Below are 17,824 nucleotides of genomic sequence, written 5' to 3'. Positions count from 1 at the left end.
GCCATTGTTCTGTGCCAGGAGTGAGGCAGCTCAGTTCAGAGTTCTGCCGCTGGTCTGTTCAGGTCATGTGTCCCACGGATGCTCCTGTATCCCCACGTGTCCGCAGCGGGCGTGTTTACAGGAGCCACGCGTCCCAGGGACGCGTGCCGAACGTGGGAGGGGGTACACGTGGTGCGACCGAGACGGACGGGTGGGTGGGGGAGTTAATGCCCTCCCACACGCGCGGGAGAGGCTGGTTGGCGGTGGTGATGTGGGACGATTGTTGCTGGTGGCCAGCACCAGGCTTGGTGCGACCCCGTCCTCCACCACCGCCACCATGTGTGTGTGTGTGTGTGTGTGTGTGTGTAGTACATAATACATTGGGCAGCGGGATGGTATTGGTAGTGGTGGCGATGGTGGTGGTGGTGGAGAGATACGAGGACCATGACCCTCCTGCTGGCACCGCTGCACGTGGCTCACGGACACAAAGAGACCGCGTCAGTTGAGTACCTTTGAGAGGGAGGGAGTACCCCGAGCTGTGTTGAGGGAGGGGGCGGGGGTGGGGAGAGGAGGACCAGCTGCATCATCTGACTCACTCCTGACTCACAGTCCCACACCCACCAGTCGCTGGTTATCCACCACTTACCACGGCCGCCACTGGGACCACCTACCACTAGTGGTGGCATGGATGACCATCGAACGACAGGGGGACGGACGTGTGTCAGAGGGAGGGAGGGAAGGAGGAGCATATTTTTTGGGCCCTGCCAGGGACATTAGTGGAGGAGATGGCAGTGATAAGATGGACGTTGGACTCTCATGGGAACCACGACTGTATTCGGAGCAGTAATGTGTTCCCGACGGAGGAACAGTGTGTTGAGGATAGGGGGACAGTGAGTGGTGAGGATAGGGGGACAGTGAGTGGTGAGGATAGGGGGGACAGTGAGTGGTGAGGATAGGGGGGACAGTGAGTGGTGAGGATAGGGGGGACAGTGAGTGTTGAGGATAGGGGGGACAGTGAGTGGTGAGGATAGGGGGACAGTGAGTGGTGAGGATAGGGGGACAGTGAGTGTTGAGGGTAGGGGGGACAGAGAGTGGTGAGGATAGGGGGGACAGAGAGTGGTGAGGATAGGGGGGGCAGAGAGTGTTGAAGACAGGATAGGAACTTCAGTGGACTGAGGGCAATCGATAGAGAGGAAGTGGATGATGAATCCAGTGTAGTGATGATGAGAATGTTGCCAGCTGTTATGTGGGAGAGATGACGTGTGTGTGTGTGTGTGTGTGTGTGTGTGTGTTGAACCGTGTTCCAGCCTTCCCCCTGGAACGAGCCGACCCTATTCCAGCTTCCCCAAGGAACGAACTGACACTGTTCGAACCTCCTCCTGGAACGAGTCGACCCCATTCCAGCTTCCCCAAGGAACGAATTGACACTGTTCGTACCTCCTCCTCCTCCTGGAACGAGTTGACCCTGTTCCAGCCTCCCCCACTGGAACGAATCGACAGTGTTCCAGCCCCTCTAGGGAAAGAGTCGACGACCCTGTTCCAGACGCAAAGGAGCGGGTCGACCTTGTTCCAGACCTACAGAAGCGGGTCGACTTTCCTCCAGCCGCCCCCTCAGATCTAGGTCGACCGTTGCTCCAAAGCCCGAGGACCAGGTTGACCCTTGCTCCACACACACACACACACACACACACACACACACACACACCCCAAAACCCCACCCCCCCTCCACACCCCGTAGGGGGCCCTGCCATCGAAAATGCCCGCGAACAAGAAAGGGTTTCGTTTTAAGGGGCCCGATCCTGACGTGTCGCCTCCCCCCACCACCTCCACCCTCCTCCCCCAAAGGGTGGGCCCGTCCCCCGGAAAAAAAAAAAAAACCCGTGATGAGTCAGGGTGGATCCGTTTAAACCCCCCCAAGATTCAGGGTGGATTCGCTTAAACCCCAGAGTTTAGGGTGGATCCGCTTAACCCCCCAGTGTTCAGGGTGGATTCGCTTAAACCCCAGAGTTTAGGGTGGATCCGCTTAACCCCCAGATTTCGGGTGGTTTCCTTTAAAACCCCAGATTTAGGGGGGGACCCGTTTAAACCCCCCAGAGTAAAATGGACCCCCTTAAACCCCCCAGGGAACAGGTGTTAACCCCCTCAGGGGGGTGTTTAAACCCCCCGGGAAAATTTGGACACCCCCCCTTTTCAACTTTTTACCCTCTGGGGGGGGGTTTGGGCCCCCCAACCCCCCCTCCATTTGGACACCCCCCCCCCGGGGCGGGTTTGGAACCCCCCCCACCCCCTAAACCGGTTTTGGCCCGGGGGCCCCCGGGGGCGGTTTTTGGGCCCAAAAGGGCAGGGGGAAGGCCCCCTTTTCGGGAAGGTGTTGGGAACCCCTAAATTTTGGGCGGGGCCCCTTTCAGGGGGTTTCCCCCCCCCGGGGCAGGGTTGGCCTCTAAAAGGCGGTGTTGGCCAATTTTTGGGGGCAGGGTTGGCCGGGCCCCCTTTTGGGGGTGGGGGACCGGGGGAGGGCCCGGTTTCACGGGCCCCTGGGGACTTTGGGACACCCCCCGGGGAAGGGGGCCGGGGGCCCCAAAAAGGGAAAAAAAGGGGGCCGGGGTAGGGAAAGGGTTTGGGGAACGGGTTAGGGCTTTTTTCCCACGGGTGGGGGAATGGGCCGGGTGGGCGGGGGAAGGGCCCCCAGGGAAGGTGGGAAAGGGGGAGGGACAGGGGGCCCCTCAGGGTCAGGTGTTTGACACGGATCTGAAGGACAGGTGTTGGACACGGGCCCCTCAGGGACAGGTGTTGGGTATGGGCTTCTCTGCGACAGGTGTTGGATATGGGCTTCTCAAGGGCAGGTGCTGGACACGGTCCTCTCAGGGACAGGTGTTGGACACGGGCCCCTCAGGGACAGGTGTTGGGTATGGGCTTCTCAGGGGCAGGTGTTGGACAGACGGGCCCCTCAGGACAGGTGTTGGACACGAATCTGAAAGGCAGGTGTTGGACACGGGCCTTTCAGAGGCAGGTGATGGAAACTTATCTATCAGGTGCAGGTGTTGGAAACTGATCAGTGTGACTGTACACAGCTACAGATGTTGGAAATGAATACATGTGAGGCACAAATTATAGGATTATCACCCGTCTGGAAGAATGATGAACACCTGGGGAGGGAGGGAGGAGGAGGAGAGAAAAGTAATTAGTAAACAGGCAATTCAGCTGTGAGACTAATTAGGTGGAATTTCCGAGACGGAGGTGTTATAAGGAAGCCAGACAGTAGAGTGGGGGCAGGAGTGAGAGAGGAGCTGCTGTTGCTGCTGCTGCTTAAACTCTCGCACAGCAGCATAGGAGACCCACCTCTGCTGTGCTTAGCTGTTCACACAAAGCCGAAGTGAAAATGAGGTGAGGTCCAAACAATGGGAACTGAAACAATGCAGAAGTGAGGTTAAAAAATGGTCGGCTTAGAAGAATGATTTTAGTGAGACTTTACCTCGCTGACGCGGGAAACGGCGATCAAGTATTATATATATATATATATATATATATATATATATATATATATATATATATATATATATATATATAATTTTTTTTTGAGGAAAGTGAGGTGGCGTTCGGTGTGTCCAGTTTTCTATGCCTTTATTTAATGAGAATGTGTTCTGAGTCCAGTTTTCTGTGCCTCTGTTTAATGAGGTGTTCTTTGCCCAAGTCATCTATACCTCGAGCTATGATCTGTGTATGTCATTGATCTGTGGATGTTTGTAAAAAGACACACACACACACACACACACACACACACACACACACACACACACACACACACACACACACACACCTACGCTGCTTTCCGTAAGAGAGAACACAGCTGTTATACCAGCATAGTGTTACACGTTGCAACAGGCTAGAAGGCCTGGCAGATGAATAAATTGAATTCGAAATTTTGATATTTTTTTTCTTACTTCACATGGTGGTGTTTCAAGTTGGCGAGGAAGGCGCGCGTGTGTGTGTGTGTGTGTGTGTGTGTGTGTGCGTGGGGATCAGTGTGGCATATGTGGAAGTCAAGAACGCCGCTGGAACACAGTGAACATAATCCTCGTCATTGTGGGAGCCACGATCTCTTGGTTCCCTCACGTTACTATTTTCTTGGCGTGTGTGTGACACTTTGTACGGGCTTACACTGTGTGAGTGGTTGTGTGGTTGTTTGGTGCTCCTGGTTGGTTCGTGTGGTAGTGTGGTGGAGGCTGGGAGTGTGGTGGTGTGGCGGAGGCTGGGAGTGTGGTGGTGTGGCGGAGGCTGGGAGAGAGTGGCGTGCTACAGTCCAGCGAGGAAGGATCAGCTGGGTGAGTTGTTTACATCGGGTGAAGCCTCCGTCTCTGCTGCTGCTGGAGGCGGGTCGTGTCACCACCACCACCACCACCATCACGAGTCCTCCGCCAGGATCACCGTTGCCAGACCTTGACCTTCGACGGGGCTATTGTTTACCCCCGACACACACACACACACACACACACACACACACACACACACACACACACAGTAATTCTACCCGCTACACCGCGGGTCTTCGTGGTGTAGCGGGTAGGTAGTGTTACCGACTGTGAGTTAGCGCGGGTTCCCCCTCGGGGTCGGTGCTGTGCAATAGGTTCGAGTCCTGGGCGCGGCGGAGGTAGTCCCACACTCAACCAAGTGTTCATCCACATCCAACTCAGGTGTTCATCCTCCCCCTCCCCTCCCTCATGAAGGGTCGATTCACGGGCACCTGGCTTAGGACTGGGCTGCTGGCTGGGGCGGGGGGGGGGTGCTTGTGGACATGATCCGCCTTTCACTGTACTCACGGTCAGAGGCAGTGGAGGTGTAGTGAAGATAAAAGTGCAGTACGACTCCGCTTGGGACCACAGCGAACAGGGCCCTTCCTCCCTTCCTTCCTTCCTTCCTTCTGAAAAGGGTTGTGTTAATGCTTTATATACCCCACTATGTTTGGGATAGGATCCCTCTCTCCCAGAGGACAAAATGTCGAAATCTGGAATCTTGTCACTTCTGAAATAATAAACCCCTTCACTCCTGTGCCAGTGGTTCTGAATTACCAACGAAAAATGCTGACTGAAGTCTCCTTGTATTTCGTCGTGCTTATTTTATCCTGTAGTGAAGATGTTCGACAATATTTCTTGTTTTATAGAGTGGAAGAGAAGGCAAGTTACACAGAGAGGAATGGGTACGAATAGTAGCCCGAATATACAATATATGTTTTTTATATTTCATTATGTATACTCTGCACTCAATTTGGTTTTTTTTTTTTGTCTTAGACCCTAAAAGTAAGATAGGATATAGTGTACGTCGAAACTGAGACAGTGGCTGATGCATCTTATAAGTGTGATAAAAGTGTGATGCCCATTGAGCCTCACAAGTGAAAGGGTTTAGATTGTAAGTGACACTTTTTTTCTAGGTAAACTTATAAATGAAGCAATGTCTAGTTTAAAGAAAAGAGTAGAAAACGGTGGAAATAGCGTGTAGTTTACCTTAAGAAGATACGTTCCTCATAATGTAGGAGGCGCAGATGGTGGGAGAGAGAGAGAGAGAGAGAGAGAGAGAGAGAGAGAGAGAGAGAGAGAGAGAGGGGTTGGCCATCTTAAGAATGCCACCAGAGCCTCGTCAGCAGATTTCTTCATTGTGTATACCTTATGAGAAGGTTACTCGCGCTCCTACCGTGTGTGTGTGTGTGTGTGTGTGTGTGTGTGTGTGTGTGTGTACCAACGGCTTCTGAGAGGAGAACTGCTGCACCAGCAGGTAGGTGTTTGTGAAGGTCCTCCGTCAGATGGTGTTTAGAAAATACTTGATGCAACATTCAAGGTATGCTTAACGTCCGTAGAAAACGGTAGTGTGTGTATGTGTGTGTGTGTGTGTGTGTGTGTGTGTGTGTGTGTGTGTGTGTGTGTGTGTCTGTCTGTCTGTCTGTCAGCAACACCATCACGTGAAAACTTTAATCTAATCATTTTTTCCTTGTGTTTCAGAGTGTAGTGTGGGGGACCGGCGTCTGCAGTGTTGCATGTGAGTATATTGCTGGAGTGTTGTTTGTTCCCCCTCACACACACACACACACACACACACACACACACACACACACACACACACACACACACACACACACACACACACACACAGTTCAAGGAACCCTTGGTCTTTCCTTCTGACTTTCCCAGAAGCCACACCAGCGGTTGTGACGTACGCTGAAGGTCAGCAGGTTGTGACTTTACTTCAAAACAGGGAGTTCTCCTCGAACGTTCCTTGAATGGGACTACAGGGGTGGGAGAGTCGTTTTGTAATGTCTTGGTGTTGTGGCCAGAGATGTGGTGAGAGCCAGAGGTGTGGTAAGAGCCAGAGGTGGTGTGGCCAGAGATGTGGTAAGAGCCAGAGGTGGGGTGTGTACAGTAATGTGGTAAGAGCCAGAGGGGTATGTGGCCAGAGGTGTGATAAGAGCCAGAGGGGGTGTGGCCAGTAATGTGGTAAGAGCCAGAGGTGGTGTGGCCAGAGATGTGCTAAGAGCCAGAGGGGTTGTGGCCAGAGATATGGGAAGAGTCAGAGGTGGTGTGGCCAGAGATGGGGTAAGAACCAGAGGTGTTATAAGAGGCATAGGTGGTGTGTGGCCAGTAATGTGGTAAGTGCCAGAGATGGCGTGGCCAGAGATGTGGCCACAGAGGTGTTATAGCGAGAGGTGGTGGTGTTAGCACTGTCTGGGGCTGGTGCTGGTGGTGGCACTGTTTCTGGCCGTCACTGGCACAGTTAAGTGTTCGCGGTAAGTGGCGCCCGTGATGACCGCGTCAGGGATGTATATAAGGAAGTGAGTGAGTCAATAGGCACACACGCCCACTTATCTCCCCTCCGCATTATATCTTTACCTCAGCACCACCGGTCACCACCCTGTTCACAGCCCTCCCGTGTGACTGCTACCCCCGTTCACACACCCCTCCCGTGACTCTACCACCTTGCTCACACTCCTCCCGTCACTCGTCGCCTGTTTCCTCGTTCGACGCTGGCTGACACCACCACAAACCCCTGTGGAAAAAGTGTTTAACCCACCAGCACTCCTGCTGTGTGTCGCCCCCCTCCTCCGCCACTCACACCACCACAGGAGAGGCTTTGTGCATGTAGACACCTGAAGCCTTTTTTTTCTCTTTTTTTTTTGTCGTAAAACCAACAAACTTCACATGTCTTCTTCGTCCACTACATCGTCAGGAGCGGCGGCGGGCTGTGCGAACTCCTACGATTGGAAGTTCGTCTGAATGTATATTTCACTGTCTTCTATATATCCAGCTATGAGTGTGTATAATGATATACTCCTCCACACACATACGCTCCCACCACCATCCGACACATATACCACAGTTTTCGTAAAGGTGAAGACTCAGGCCGGTGTTTTTTTTTTTTTATTCTTGTTTTGCCCTGATGACAACAGTTCGAGGTTCTCCTGTGCCGTAGGTCGGGCGTGTGTTGACACAAGAGGAGGTTCACGTAGGTAGGTCAGTTATCACCCACCCACACAGGTAAGTTAGGGCAACATATGCCTCCGTGTGGTAAGAGGGGGAAGGTGGGAGGGTGGGGTACCGTTTTGTTCTTCGGTGTGAGGTAGCGTCACGTTGTACCCCCTAGGGCGTGAGAGAGAGGGGGGTGGGATGGGGTGGGTAGGGTCGTAGCACCTCCTCCTCCTCCTCCTCCTTCCCTTCCAGTTGAGGGGGTTAAACCTCCAAGGGGTGGAGAGAGAGAGAGAGAGAGAGAGAGAGAGAGAGAGAGAGAGAGAGAGAGAGAGAGAGAGAGAGAGAGAGAGAGAGAATATACATAGGCAACCCCCAGGGGATGTGTTAAGGGATCGGGGGTGACGCCTCCCTGGGGTGAAGTACCCCAGCCCCTGGGGGTGAGGTGGTGTGGGGGAGATGGTAAACAAAACCTAGAGTGGCTCCACGTGGGGTGTGACGCGGTTGCCAGCGCGGGAATATTTGAGCGCGTGGGTCAGCTGGCGAGGGAGGTGGGGTAGGGAGGAGGAGGTCGTGTTTCCGAACGACGCGTCGTGCTGGCAGTGCCGCCCTCCTCCCCCCCACGTCCCGTACTGCTTGCTGTCGCCTCTGGTGCGGGGGAGGCGGGGGGGAGGAACTATTCCACATGGGGGGGGGGGGGGTAGTTGGGGGTGTTCGTGTTACGCCCCGTGGCGTGACGTAACTGGATGCGTCTCGTTGGCTTTAAAGTACGACAGGGTGGAGCGTCGGTCGTAGGTCAGGGCAGATCGTGGTCGTATCTGGGATGGAGGGGGGTCAACGAACACGACCCCGACAGGAATAAACAGTGGTTTATTTGTGTATTTCCCTTAGAGGGGGGCGGGGAAGGTGGCGCTGTGAGGCTGGTGGGGTTTTAAGGCTGTTTGAAGCCGCTTGTGATCGATGGGAGGAGGAGATAGTGTGGTGCTGTGTGACATCTACCCATTCCCGCGGTGCCGAGCCGCCCACACACACACACACACACACACACACACACACACACACACACACACACACTCGCCCGTCCCCCGCCCACGCACGCCCACCGGCCCTAGGCTATTGATAGGGCTGGGACGCACCTACTCACCTTCCTGCTGTGGCGCTGGGGAGAGGGGGCAAATGGCAGCCACCCACCCACCTCTCTCTCTCTCTCTCTCTCTCTCTCTCTCTCTCTCGTACACAGGAGGTGGTCTGGTCTTCGACCCCCTACAGAGGCATTGCCCTATTCTACTACTCTCTCTCTCTCTCTCTCTCTCTCTCTCTCTCTCTCTCTCTCTCTCTCTCTCTCTCTCTCTCTGCAGTTTGAGCTCTGAACTGGAAGAGAAAAACCCCGAGCCCTTAACACAAGGACTACAGACCGACAGTTTCCCCTCCTGTTGGAAAAGCTCTTGATGGAAGCCATTCCTGTGGTCGGCTACTTCAACACTGAAACACTGGTATTGTGTTGTAATACTGACGGTGTTTCGAACCTATGTCTCCAATACAGCACTGGTTCATAGTGTTTCGAACCTATGTCTCCAATGCAACACTGGTTCATAGTGTTTCGAAATTATGTCTCCAATACAACACTGGTTCATAGTATTTCGAACTTGTCTCCAATACAACACTAGTTCATAGTGTTTTGAAACTATGTCGCCAGTACAACATTGGTTCATAGTGTTTCGAAACTATGTCGCCAGTACAACACCGGTTCATAGTGTTTCGAACCTGTGCCCCCCCAATACAACACTGGCTCGTGGTGTTTCGAAACTATGTCCTCAGTACAACACTGGATCATTGTGTTTCAAAACTGTGTCACCTGACAACACCGAGTCAGGAGATGATGAGTGTGGAGCATAATGATTATTGATAGTAATAATCAGTGTTTTAACGAGAGTAGAATATAAACACAAGGCTCCCTCGCCATTAAGCTGGACCAAGACAGGGAGAAGCTGTTGCCTGGAATGGAGTCGAGGAGTGACACGAGAGAGAGGCTTCAGACCTGTGATGGTGAGGGTGAGGGAGAGCAGCAGCGCACCTGAGCCAGGAGTAACCCTGTCTGATTTGAATATGATTTTATTTATGTCAGCAGTAAAACCAAGGCATGTACCAGCGGCTCATGACCACCTATGTGTGTGTGTGTGTGTGTGTGTGTGTGTGTGTGTGGCTTGGAGAGAGGCACCGGAATGTATAGTGGCAATGCGTGTTTGAGGTCAGGCCAGGAGTGTGTGGGACCAGAGGGAGAGGGAGACAGGAACACCAGCAGGAGGAGGAGGAGGAGGAGCAGCAGCAGCAGCAGCAGCAGGAGGGAGGCAGGCAAGCTAGGGGGTGGAGAGAGGCCTGGTGGTCGTGCGGTGTGCGGTGGGGACCTCGCGGGAGGGGTGGTGACCGCAGCCAGCCAGCCAAGTCATGGTACCAACCTATACTAAACCTCACCTCACCTCACCTCAGCCTCTCCTCCCTCCCTCCCTTCTCCCTCCTCCTCCTCCCCAGAGGTATTCCTCCGCCGTGTCGTGGCTCCTTGCTGCCACACCATCAGCACCATCATCTAGCCACAATGTCACTTCTTGGTTGTACCATTACACCACCCTTTCCCTCACTCTCTAGTGTATCAGACGTATTAGTGTTTGATACTTCACCAGCATTGTCGTCAGTGCTTGCCACTTCACGTGTGTCCTCGCCACTTGCCACTTCACGTGTGTCATCGCCATTTGCCACTTCACCTGTATCATCACTGCTTGCCGCTTCACTAAGGAGTGATACTCGACAGCCACTGAGGTGCTGGCTCACTGCGCCACAACCGTCAACCGACCCCTTCCCGATACCCAAGCGAGAGAGAGAGAGAGAGAGAGAGAGAGAGAGAGAGAGAGAGAGAGAGAGAGAGAGAGAGAGAGAGAGAGAGAGAGAATCACAGGCCTTTGGCTTCCGGCCGACGCTTGTCTCCAGAGTTAAGACCATTGACCCTCTTCTCCACAGTCGGTGTCTTCGGGGGGGTCAGGAGACTAGCCCGTCGTCGGTGTGGCCAATGCAGGGGTTCGTTACCCGGGACTTCATCCTCACCCCAGGCTGCTGCTGGGCGGGCACACACACACACACACACACACACACACACACACACACACACACACACACACACACACACACACACTTCCAAGGCCGGTCACTTTAGTGTCACTGTTGCACACGAGAGAGAGAGAGAGAGAGAGAGAGAGAGAGAGAGAGAGAGAGAGAGAGAGAGAGAGAGAGAGAGAGAGAGAGACTGCAGAAGGTGGTTTCGTGAGTTTGAAGGGGGGAGTCAAAGGGAACCAGGTCCCCTAGACCAGCTGGAGAAGAGGTCCTTGTGCCTCACCAGTAGAAGTCTTATCCCACAGCCGTCCCTCAGGTCACAGTCGTCCCTCAGGTCACAGCCGTTCCTCAGGTCACAGCCGTCCCTCAGGTCACAGCCGTCCCTCAGGTCACAGCCGTTCGACCGTCCCTCAGGTCACAGCCGTTCGACCGTCCCTCAGGTCACAGCCGTTCGACCGTCCCTCAGGTCACAGCCGTCCCTCAGGTCACAGCCGTTCCTCAGGTCACAGTCGTCCCTGAGGTCATAGGGGGGTTCATTAGCTTAAGGGTAGGGCTGATGGGGAGAGGTCGGATAGGGAAATCAGCCTCTAATGTGACGCATCAAGTTTTTTTTTTGTTCTCCCTCGTGTGAGAGAGAGTTGGGAGAGGAGGGAGGAGGCAACTCTGCCATTTGGCTTCATACTCGAACCAGTGTGGCTTATGGAGTCTAAAGCAACCACAGCATCGGTGCGTGTATGTCTGTGCGGATCTGGAGACATGGCCCTGTGCATCTCGACTTATAAGTCCAGGTCCTCAGGGATGTTGTGGTTTTGTGTGAGAGTTTGGGAGAGACGGGTTGAGGACTGCGTTTGCTCAAGAGGAGGGAGTGAGAGGGCAAGAGGCTGTAGCCCACACGTTCCTTTTCTGTGAAAATGACGCGCCACTAATCTCCTCTCTCTCTCTCTCTCTCTCTCTCTCTCTCTCTCTCTCTCTCTCTCTCTCTCTCTCTCTCTCTCTCTCTCTCTCTCTCTCTCTCTCTCAGCCGTTTTCTTCATATGTACATATATATTTATTTACTTAGTTTCTAGATTATCATCTCATCGTATTACTGCTGGTGGTTGTTGTGGTGGGTGGTTGGTGGTCGTGGTGCTACCTCAGGCGTTGCCTGCCCCCCTCCTCCCTCCAATCTCCCGTCCTACACGAGAGATAATGGAGCAAAGGAAACAGTTCAGCCAGGTTAAGCGGAGTGCCCCGGGGGCTCTTGAAGTGGAGCTGGCTGGGGTTGAGAGGGGCCGTTGAACGCCTCAGGCTTTGCTCTTACGAGAGAGAGAGAGAGAGAGAGAGAGAGAGAGAGAGAGAGAGAGAGAGAGAGAGAGAGAGAGAGAGAGAGACGTCAGGAGAACCCATGGCATGTCTCGGGAACCCTGTACTTAACTTCGCGGGCACGGACGGACGTGTACTTGGAGAGGTCCTTTACCCCTCCTTTGCTCACGGCCTTTGCAACCGGCGTCAGTCAGCCTTATGGATATAGCCTGTTGTGACCCAGGTCGTCATCATGTTCGAACCCAGGTCATCATCATGTTCGAACCCAGGTCACCATCATGTTCGGACCCAGGTCATCATCATGTTCAAACCCAGGTCATCATCATGTTCAGATGGATTGAGATGTGGCTTTAACACGTCGAGTGCCGGTAAATAAGTCGAGTGTCTTAAATATGTCGAGTGCCTGTATTATTTCGAGGGCCTGTATCATGTCGAGTGCCTGTAACATATCGAGTGCTTGTAACCTGTCGAGTGCGTGTAATCTCTTGCCCTCACCACAAGCACGTGTGACCTGGCGATGCCGATCGAAGGCTCGTGTGGTCGCCGGTCTTGGGGGCTCCGGGAGAAGACTTGCAGGAACATGGATGGTGCCGGAGGTGGAATTATTGACCTCTGCAGGACTAGTGCCCCGCGGGGCGGCCCAGGGAGTCCCCTCACATCCCAGGGGTAAGAGAGGTGATGGACAGAAGGACTCAGATGTCGTGTTTTAAGAAGGGTTTTGTTGTGTTCAGTGCATGCGGACGGCGGGGGTGATACACCGGGGGGTGGGGGGGTGGAGGCTGGTAGAAGTAGCTGTTAGAACGGGAGGGTTTAGGTGGTGCATATTGCAGGGCTGGATGGAATAACACACACACACACACACACACACACACACACACACACACACACACACACACGACGCTTGGAAACGATGCCCCGAGTGTCGTAACATCGTGTTCAGACGTCGTAACGTCGTTGTTCAGACGTCGTAACGTCGTTGTTCAGGCGTCGCAAAGCCGTGTTCAGACGTCGTAACATCGTGCTCAGACGTTGTACCGTCGTGTTCACGGACCTTCTTCTTGCGATCGTGGCGTGGAGGGGTTCGAACCAGCGTGTCGGATCTCCCGCGGAAGACGTGGTGGCGCCGTGGCAGTACAGGAGGCGGGGACGTCACCGAGGTAGCTGATGCTGATTGTACAATGTTTTTTCTTAGATGTTCATGGACGTCGATGTTACTCCTGCCCCTCGGAGTTTTGTGGAAGATGGCGCCTAGGAAAGGGGGGTGGGAGTGTGGACCCACCGGATGGGAGGGAGGGATGTGTGTGTGTGTGTGTGTGTGTGTGTGTGTGTGTGTGTGTGTGTGTGTCGCGCCAAAGGTCAAGGGGTCACGTCCGTCCCGCAAGAGGCTGTCTTGGAGTGGGAGGGTGAATAGCGTGTTCAGCGGGGCGTCTTGACCTCCCCCGGCCAGACCTCACCCTCCCTCCCTCCAGCCAGACCTCACCCTCTCCCAGCCAGACCTCACCCTCCTTCAGCCAGACCTCACCCTCCCCCAGCCAGACCTCACTCTTCCTCCAGCAGTAGACTCTGTTGCTAGTGAGACTTGAGGTCATAGGTATGGCTCTCGAGGCATGAGGGCAGAGGTATGGCTCGTGAGACATGAGGTCAGAGATGTGGCTTATGAGACATGAGGTCAGAGGTCATAACCTCCGGGTATGACCTCATCTGCCACCCACCCGGTACGGTGACTGGTGCCATTCATTGGTGCATGATGTTGACAGGAAGAGGGTCTTAAGGACCAGCAGGGAAACTGAATCATGTTCTTTTCTTTGCGGTTGGTCGACTTGACCTAAGGCTGGGGATCTCTTATTGGGCCATGTCGTCCAACTCTGGCCGCTGGCCAGCCAAGGTCCTCAGGGATTCTCTTCCTACAGTGGCCATGACATATCTATTTTCACTGTTCATGTCTTCATCCAGTGGTAATAAGGCATTTCTTTTCGTAAGTGGTTATGACATGTATTTTCCAGTGGTTGCGTCTTTCCCAGTGGTTACAGAATATCCTCTCTTCTTTTTTTTACGGTTCATTTGACAGGAAATTCCCGTCTTGTCTTCACATGCAGGCGTCATGCAGTGTCTCCCACCATGAGCTAAGCCCCCGATGATGTCACACGCTACCTTAACCCCTCCCCCCATCTCCCACCCCCTAACGTGACGAGCGAAACACCCATGCGTCATGCAAGCGCATGACGTGTGGTCTACTCCCTCCAGTTGGGAGCGGCAGTGGGGCAGAACCCCTCCTTTCCACTGGGGATGACCCCACCCGGAATATGAGCACGTACCGTCCCGTACGCCCCGTCGGGAGACGCTGGTGCCCCGGCCGATGGTGGTCGTGGTCCGGACACGCGTTGGGGTGCTTGCATCCACCCACCGCTTGGTCGTGTGTCGTACGGTTCACTGGTCCAACATGAGCAAAGGAGCCAATGTGATGCTCGTGGTGTTGGGAAGTCCGGCAGGCCCACTGAAGGCTGCGCCCGCCGCTCACGGAATTCATAAACCTATGTGTGTGTGTCTAGTGTCAGAAGTCAAGGTGGAGTGTTAAGTGTGTGTGTGTGTATTTGTTTCGGCCGCTTCATTATGGAAGGGTCGGCCATACGTCCTCATTGTGGGGCAGAGATGAACACATTTGTCTGAGGGATGTTCCTCCCCCTCCCTAGCGAGGCCTGAGTGTTATGCTTCTTAACATTTAACGATGATTCTTCTCCTCTTCTTCCCTCGTACACACCTCTTTCTCATCATCATTCCATTCTTCGCTTCTTCCTCCGTCTCCTCTTCCGTATTCTTCTCATGTCCACCCTCATACTCTTCCTCCTCCTCATAGTAAAGAGGCAGAGAGAGAGAGAGAGAGAGAGAGAGAGAGAGAGAGAGAGAGAGAGAGAGAGAGAGAGAGAGAGAGAGCACTCCAAGCGAACATGGCATACTTAAAGCAGACGTAAGGACTTGGAGTGCGTGCAGCGACTCAAGTCTGAAACACTTATTAACATGGAATGCTTATAATAGTGCACTTACAGCCAGCGCGGTTCGTTTACAGAAAACCTGATGCACTTCCATGACCCTTGTAGAGACGGAGGATGAATACACTGGAGATTATAAACTTACCGACAGCCCAGTGGCTCTCAAGGGTACATGAGTCGCATGAACGAGTTTGGCTCTTTTGTCCTGGCCCGCCTGCAGGTGATGCAGGCCCTCAAAGAGATCCCAGACGTTGCCCCTTTGGTATATCCAAGGCACACGTACTCCATCCCTTACCTCGGCCATTGCCAAGTCATTTCTCAATGGTCGGACACGTGAAGCATACAAGGAACGTAACCATCGTCGTCTCATTTCTCCTGGTATGTATGGACCTTGGACGGTACCTGGACTTGTAGTTCTCGCGTGGTGGAAGCTTCGTACGGTTCCTGAGATATAGATTCTCTATTGATCATCAGGTACTGGAAGCGATTGGAACTCCTACGCATTTCGGGGAATCCCTGTTAGGTCCTCGTGTTCTGGAAACCTTTAAGAGTTCCTGTTGTCTCTAAAGCCTTTCAGAGTTTCCAGAAGTCTTGCTGGTCACTGAATGTGCTCGAATCCTGGAAAAGCTCTGTGAGCACTCAAGTTTTGGAAGGTTTTTAGTGGTCTTTAGCTCATGAAAGACTTTTAAAGTTCACAAGTTCTGGAAGGCTCTGGAGGCCCTCAAGTTTTGGAAGGTTGTGGAGGTCCTCAAGTTCTGGAAAGGCTCTGGAGGCCTCGGGATGTGAAGGCTCTGGAGATCCTCAAGAAGTTTTGAAAAGGCTCTGGAAGTCCTTTAGTTCTAGAAGGTTCTCGAGGTCTTCAAGCTTTTGAGAGGCTCTGTAAGTCGTCATCTCTTGGAGGGTTCTTTAGTTCTTCAAGTCTGGCAATACTTGCAGGTCCTTAACTGTTGGACACGATTCTTGTGGTATGAGGTTCTCGAAATCTTTGGAGGTTCTTCAGTGAAGTCCTGGAAGTCTGTGAATATATATATATATTTTTTTTTTCAATGTTCTGGTCGCTTTTGGAGGCCCAGGATGCCAGAAGTAAGTTTGGCATTATGTTCGCTGTGTTAGATCAAGTGATGGTGTTAACCTTAGCGCTACCAGCTACCGCTACCGCTAGTGTCGTGCGCGCACCACTAACCGACTCGCCCAAGACTGAGACAAAAGTTTCTCATTGGTTCTTCTTCCAGAGTCTCGAAAGGAAAACAAAAGACTTGGGGAAATTCTCATCCATGCCACGGATCTCTAGTTTTTTTTTATATAAGTTTCCTCAGCTTGTACGAGTAAGGCAGCGGTGGTAAAACCTCTCGGTGGCCTAGAGGGAGACCTCCATAATCCTGTCAAGTTTGAGAAACTAATCAGACGGTGGAAAGTTTAGAATCACATCGACATCTTTCGTGTGTGTGTGTGTGTGTGTGTGTGTGTGTGTGTGTGTGTGTGTGTGTGTGTGTGTGAGAAGGGGAGGGATTTGATTGTGGAGGACTCTTGAGAATCTTGTGGTCGTCGCTTTCGTAATGTTATGATATTAATGGGAAATGTCTGTCAGAACATACTGTCATACACCCTCACCCTTATCACCACAACAGCTTTATGGTCCTCTTATGTGGAGGATGGGATATACAGCTAATCGTGGTGGTGGCGTGATCAACTCGCTGACTACCGCCCCAGGCTTGCTTCATTTGATTAATATCTCATATTCATTTGAGTGTTGTATTCATAACAGGTGTGTGGGTGTGAGGGGCATGTCTCTGAGGGTAATTGTAGGCGAGTACAGAGCCTACAGTGGGTACAGTACATTGAACATAGCTGGGTAACAGGGGGGAGGGGGTTCAAGTGGGGACTAGGGACTTTTGAGTAGGAGGTGGTGGTTATGGCAGGTCATAGATATACCCCGCCACACACATGCCTTCACGCATGACCACGCCTCTCTCTGAGACTTAATCATAAGTGCCTTGGATTTAATCCTTTGAGTACGACGGTACGACCCTTGGGTATGATGGCCTTTGCCTTAAGGGTCAGGTCAGGAGTCGTATCGTCGTGATCAAGGGTCGTACCATTATCTTCAAGGGCCGTGCCGTTGTGTTTTGAGGTTTGAATGATGCAGGAGAGACTACCTGAGGACGAAACGGCCTCTCGACAACCCCCATGCCATCTGGCCTCCCTCCCCACTGCGCTCCACAGGACAGCAGGTAAGGTAAGTGCCTTACTCATGATCTCGCCCCTCCGGACGAAGAATACCACCACAGTGATGCATCACTCCCAGGTCCTGAAAGCTTGTGTCACTTGGGATTGTCGAACTGGCGATATGCCAGCAGCCTGGTGGGATCGGGTCATGGCGAAGGAGTCGACCTGTGGTTCTCTCTCTGGTATCTGACGTCGACTAACCAGAGACCCTCATGGTTTGGTTGGGCTGTATGTAGACCTCGCCACCTACCAGGGTCATTGAAGACGTCAGTGTCGTGGATATTATATGACCCCTTGAAACGTTCCTCCTGTGTCTTTGTGTCCGTGGCAGATCAGACCTCTCGGCCGGGCCAGGTACCCAGCCAGCACCCCGCCTTAAGGCACACCTGGCTATCCTCACGTGGAGATCTGCACACACGGCTGCGGGAGACTGCTGTACCAGCAGGTTGTTGATGGCGGTGCACGGTCAGCAGCAATACTGACCCGTAATCCTCCTCCATAAGGAAAAATAATGACCAGGGAGCCAGGGCACGGGACCACGGGAGATGGAGGGCAGGTTGTTGCCTCCCTGCCGCAGTCAGTGTTAGTGGAAGCAGGGGACAGATCGAGGCAGTTTTACCGGCTGACGAGGAAGGACTCAGGTCGGGGAGTCATGAGTTGATGCAGGTGTTGGTGTTCCGTGTTGTGGCGCCGTTGCTCTGTATGGCCACACATCCCCAAATCCCCCGGAGTATGTGTGGCGGCTCTCGTGCTGCAGAAAGGTTATGTGAGGATTCTGTA

At 53.2% G+C, this 17,824-nt stretch overlaps 1 protein-coding gene across 2 annotated transcripts in view; it reads left to right on the top strand.

The window, feature by feature from the left end:
* Nucleotides 1-17,824, top strand: part of Ypel (Yippee-like) — a 317,923-nt gene that overhangs the window by 172,728 nt on the left and 127,371 nt on the right. For both annotated transcript variants that reach the window (XM_071678610.1, XM_071678613.1), the window contains exon 3: nt 5,970-6,006. In XM_071678610.1, coding sequence (XP_071534711.1) covers nt 6,005-6,006 — 2 coding nt within the window. In that variant the 5' untranslated portion in view covers nt 5,970-6,004. The remainder of the gene's footprint in view (nt 1-5,969; nt 6,007-17,824) is intronic.

This window comes from Panulirus ornatus, chromosome 28, assembly GCF_036320965.1.
Source record: "Panulirus ornatus isolate Po-2019 chromosome 28, ASM3632096v1, whole genome shotgun sequence".
Classification (NCBI taxonomy): Eukaryota; Metazoa; Arthropoda; class Malacostraca; order Decapoda; family Palinuridae; genus Panulirus; species Panulirus ornatus.
Note: the sequence above shows the minus strand (reverse complement) of the source record. Positions and strands in the feature narration are given on the sequence as shown.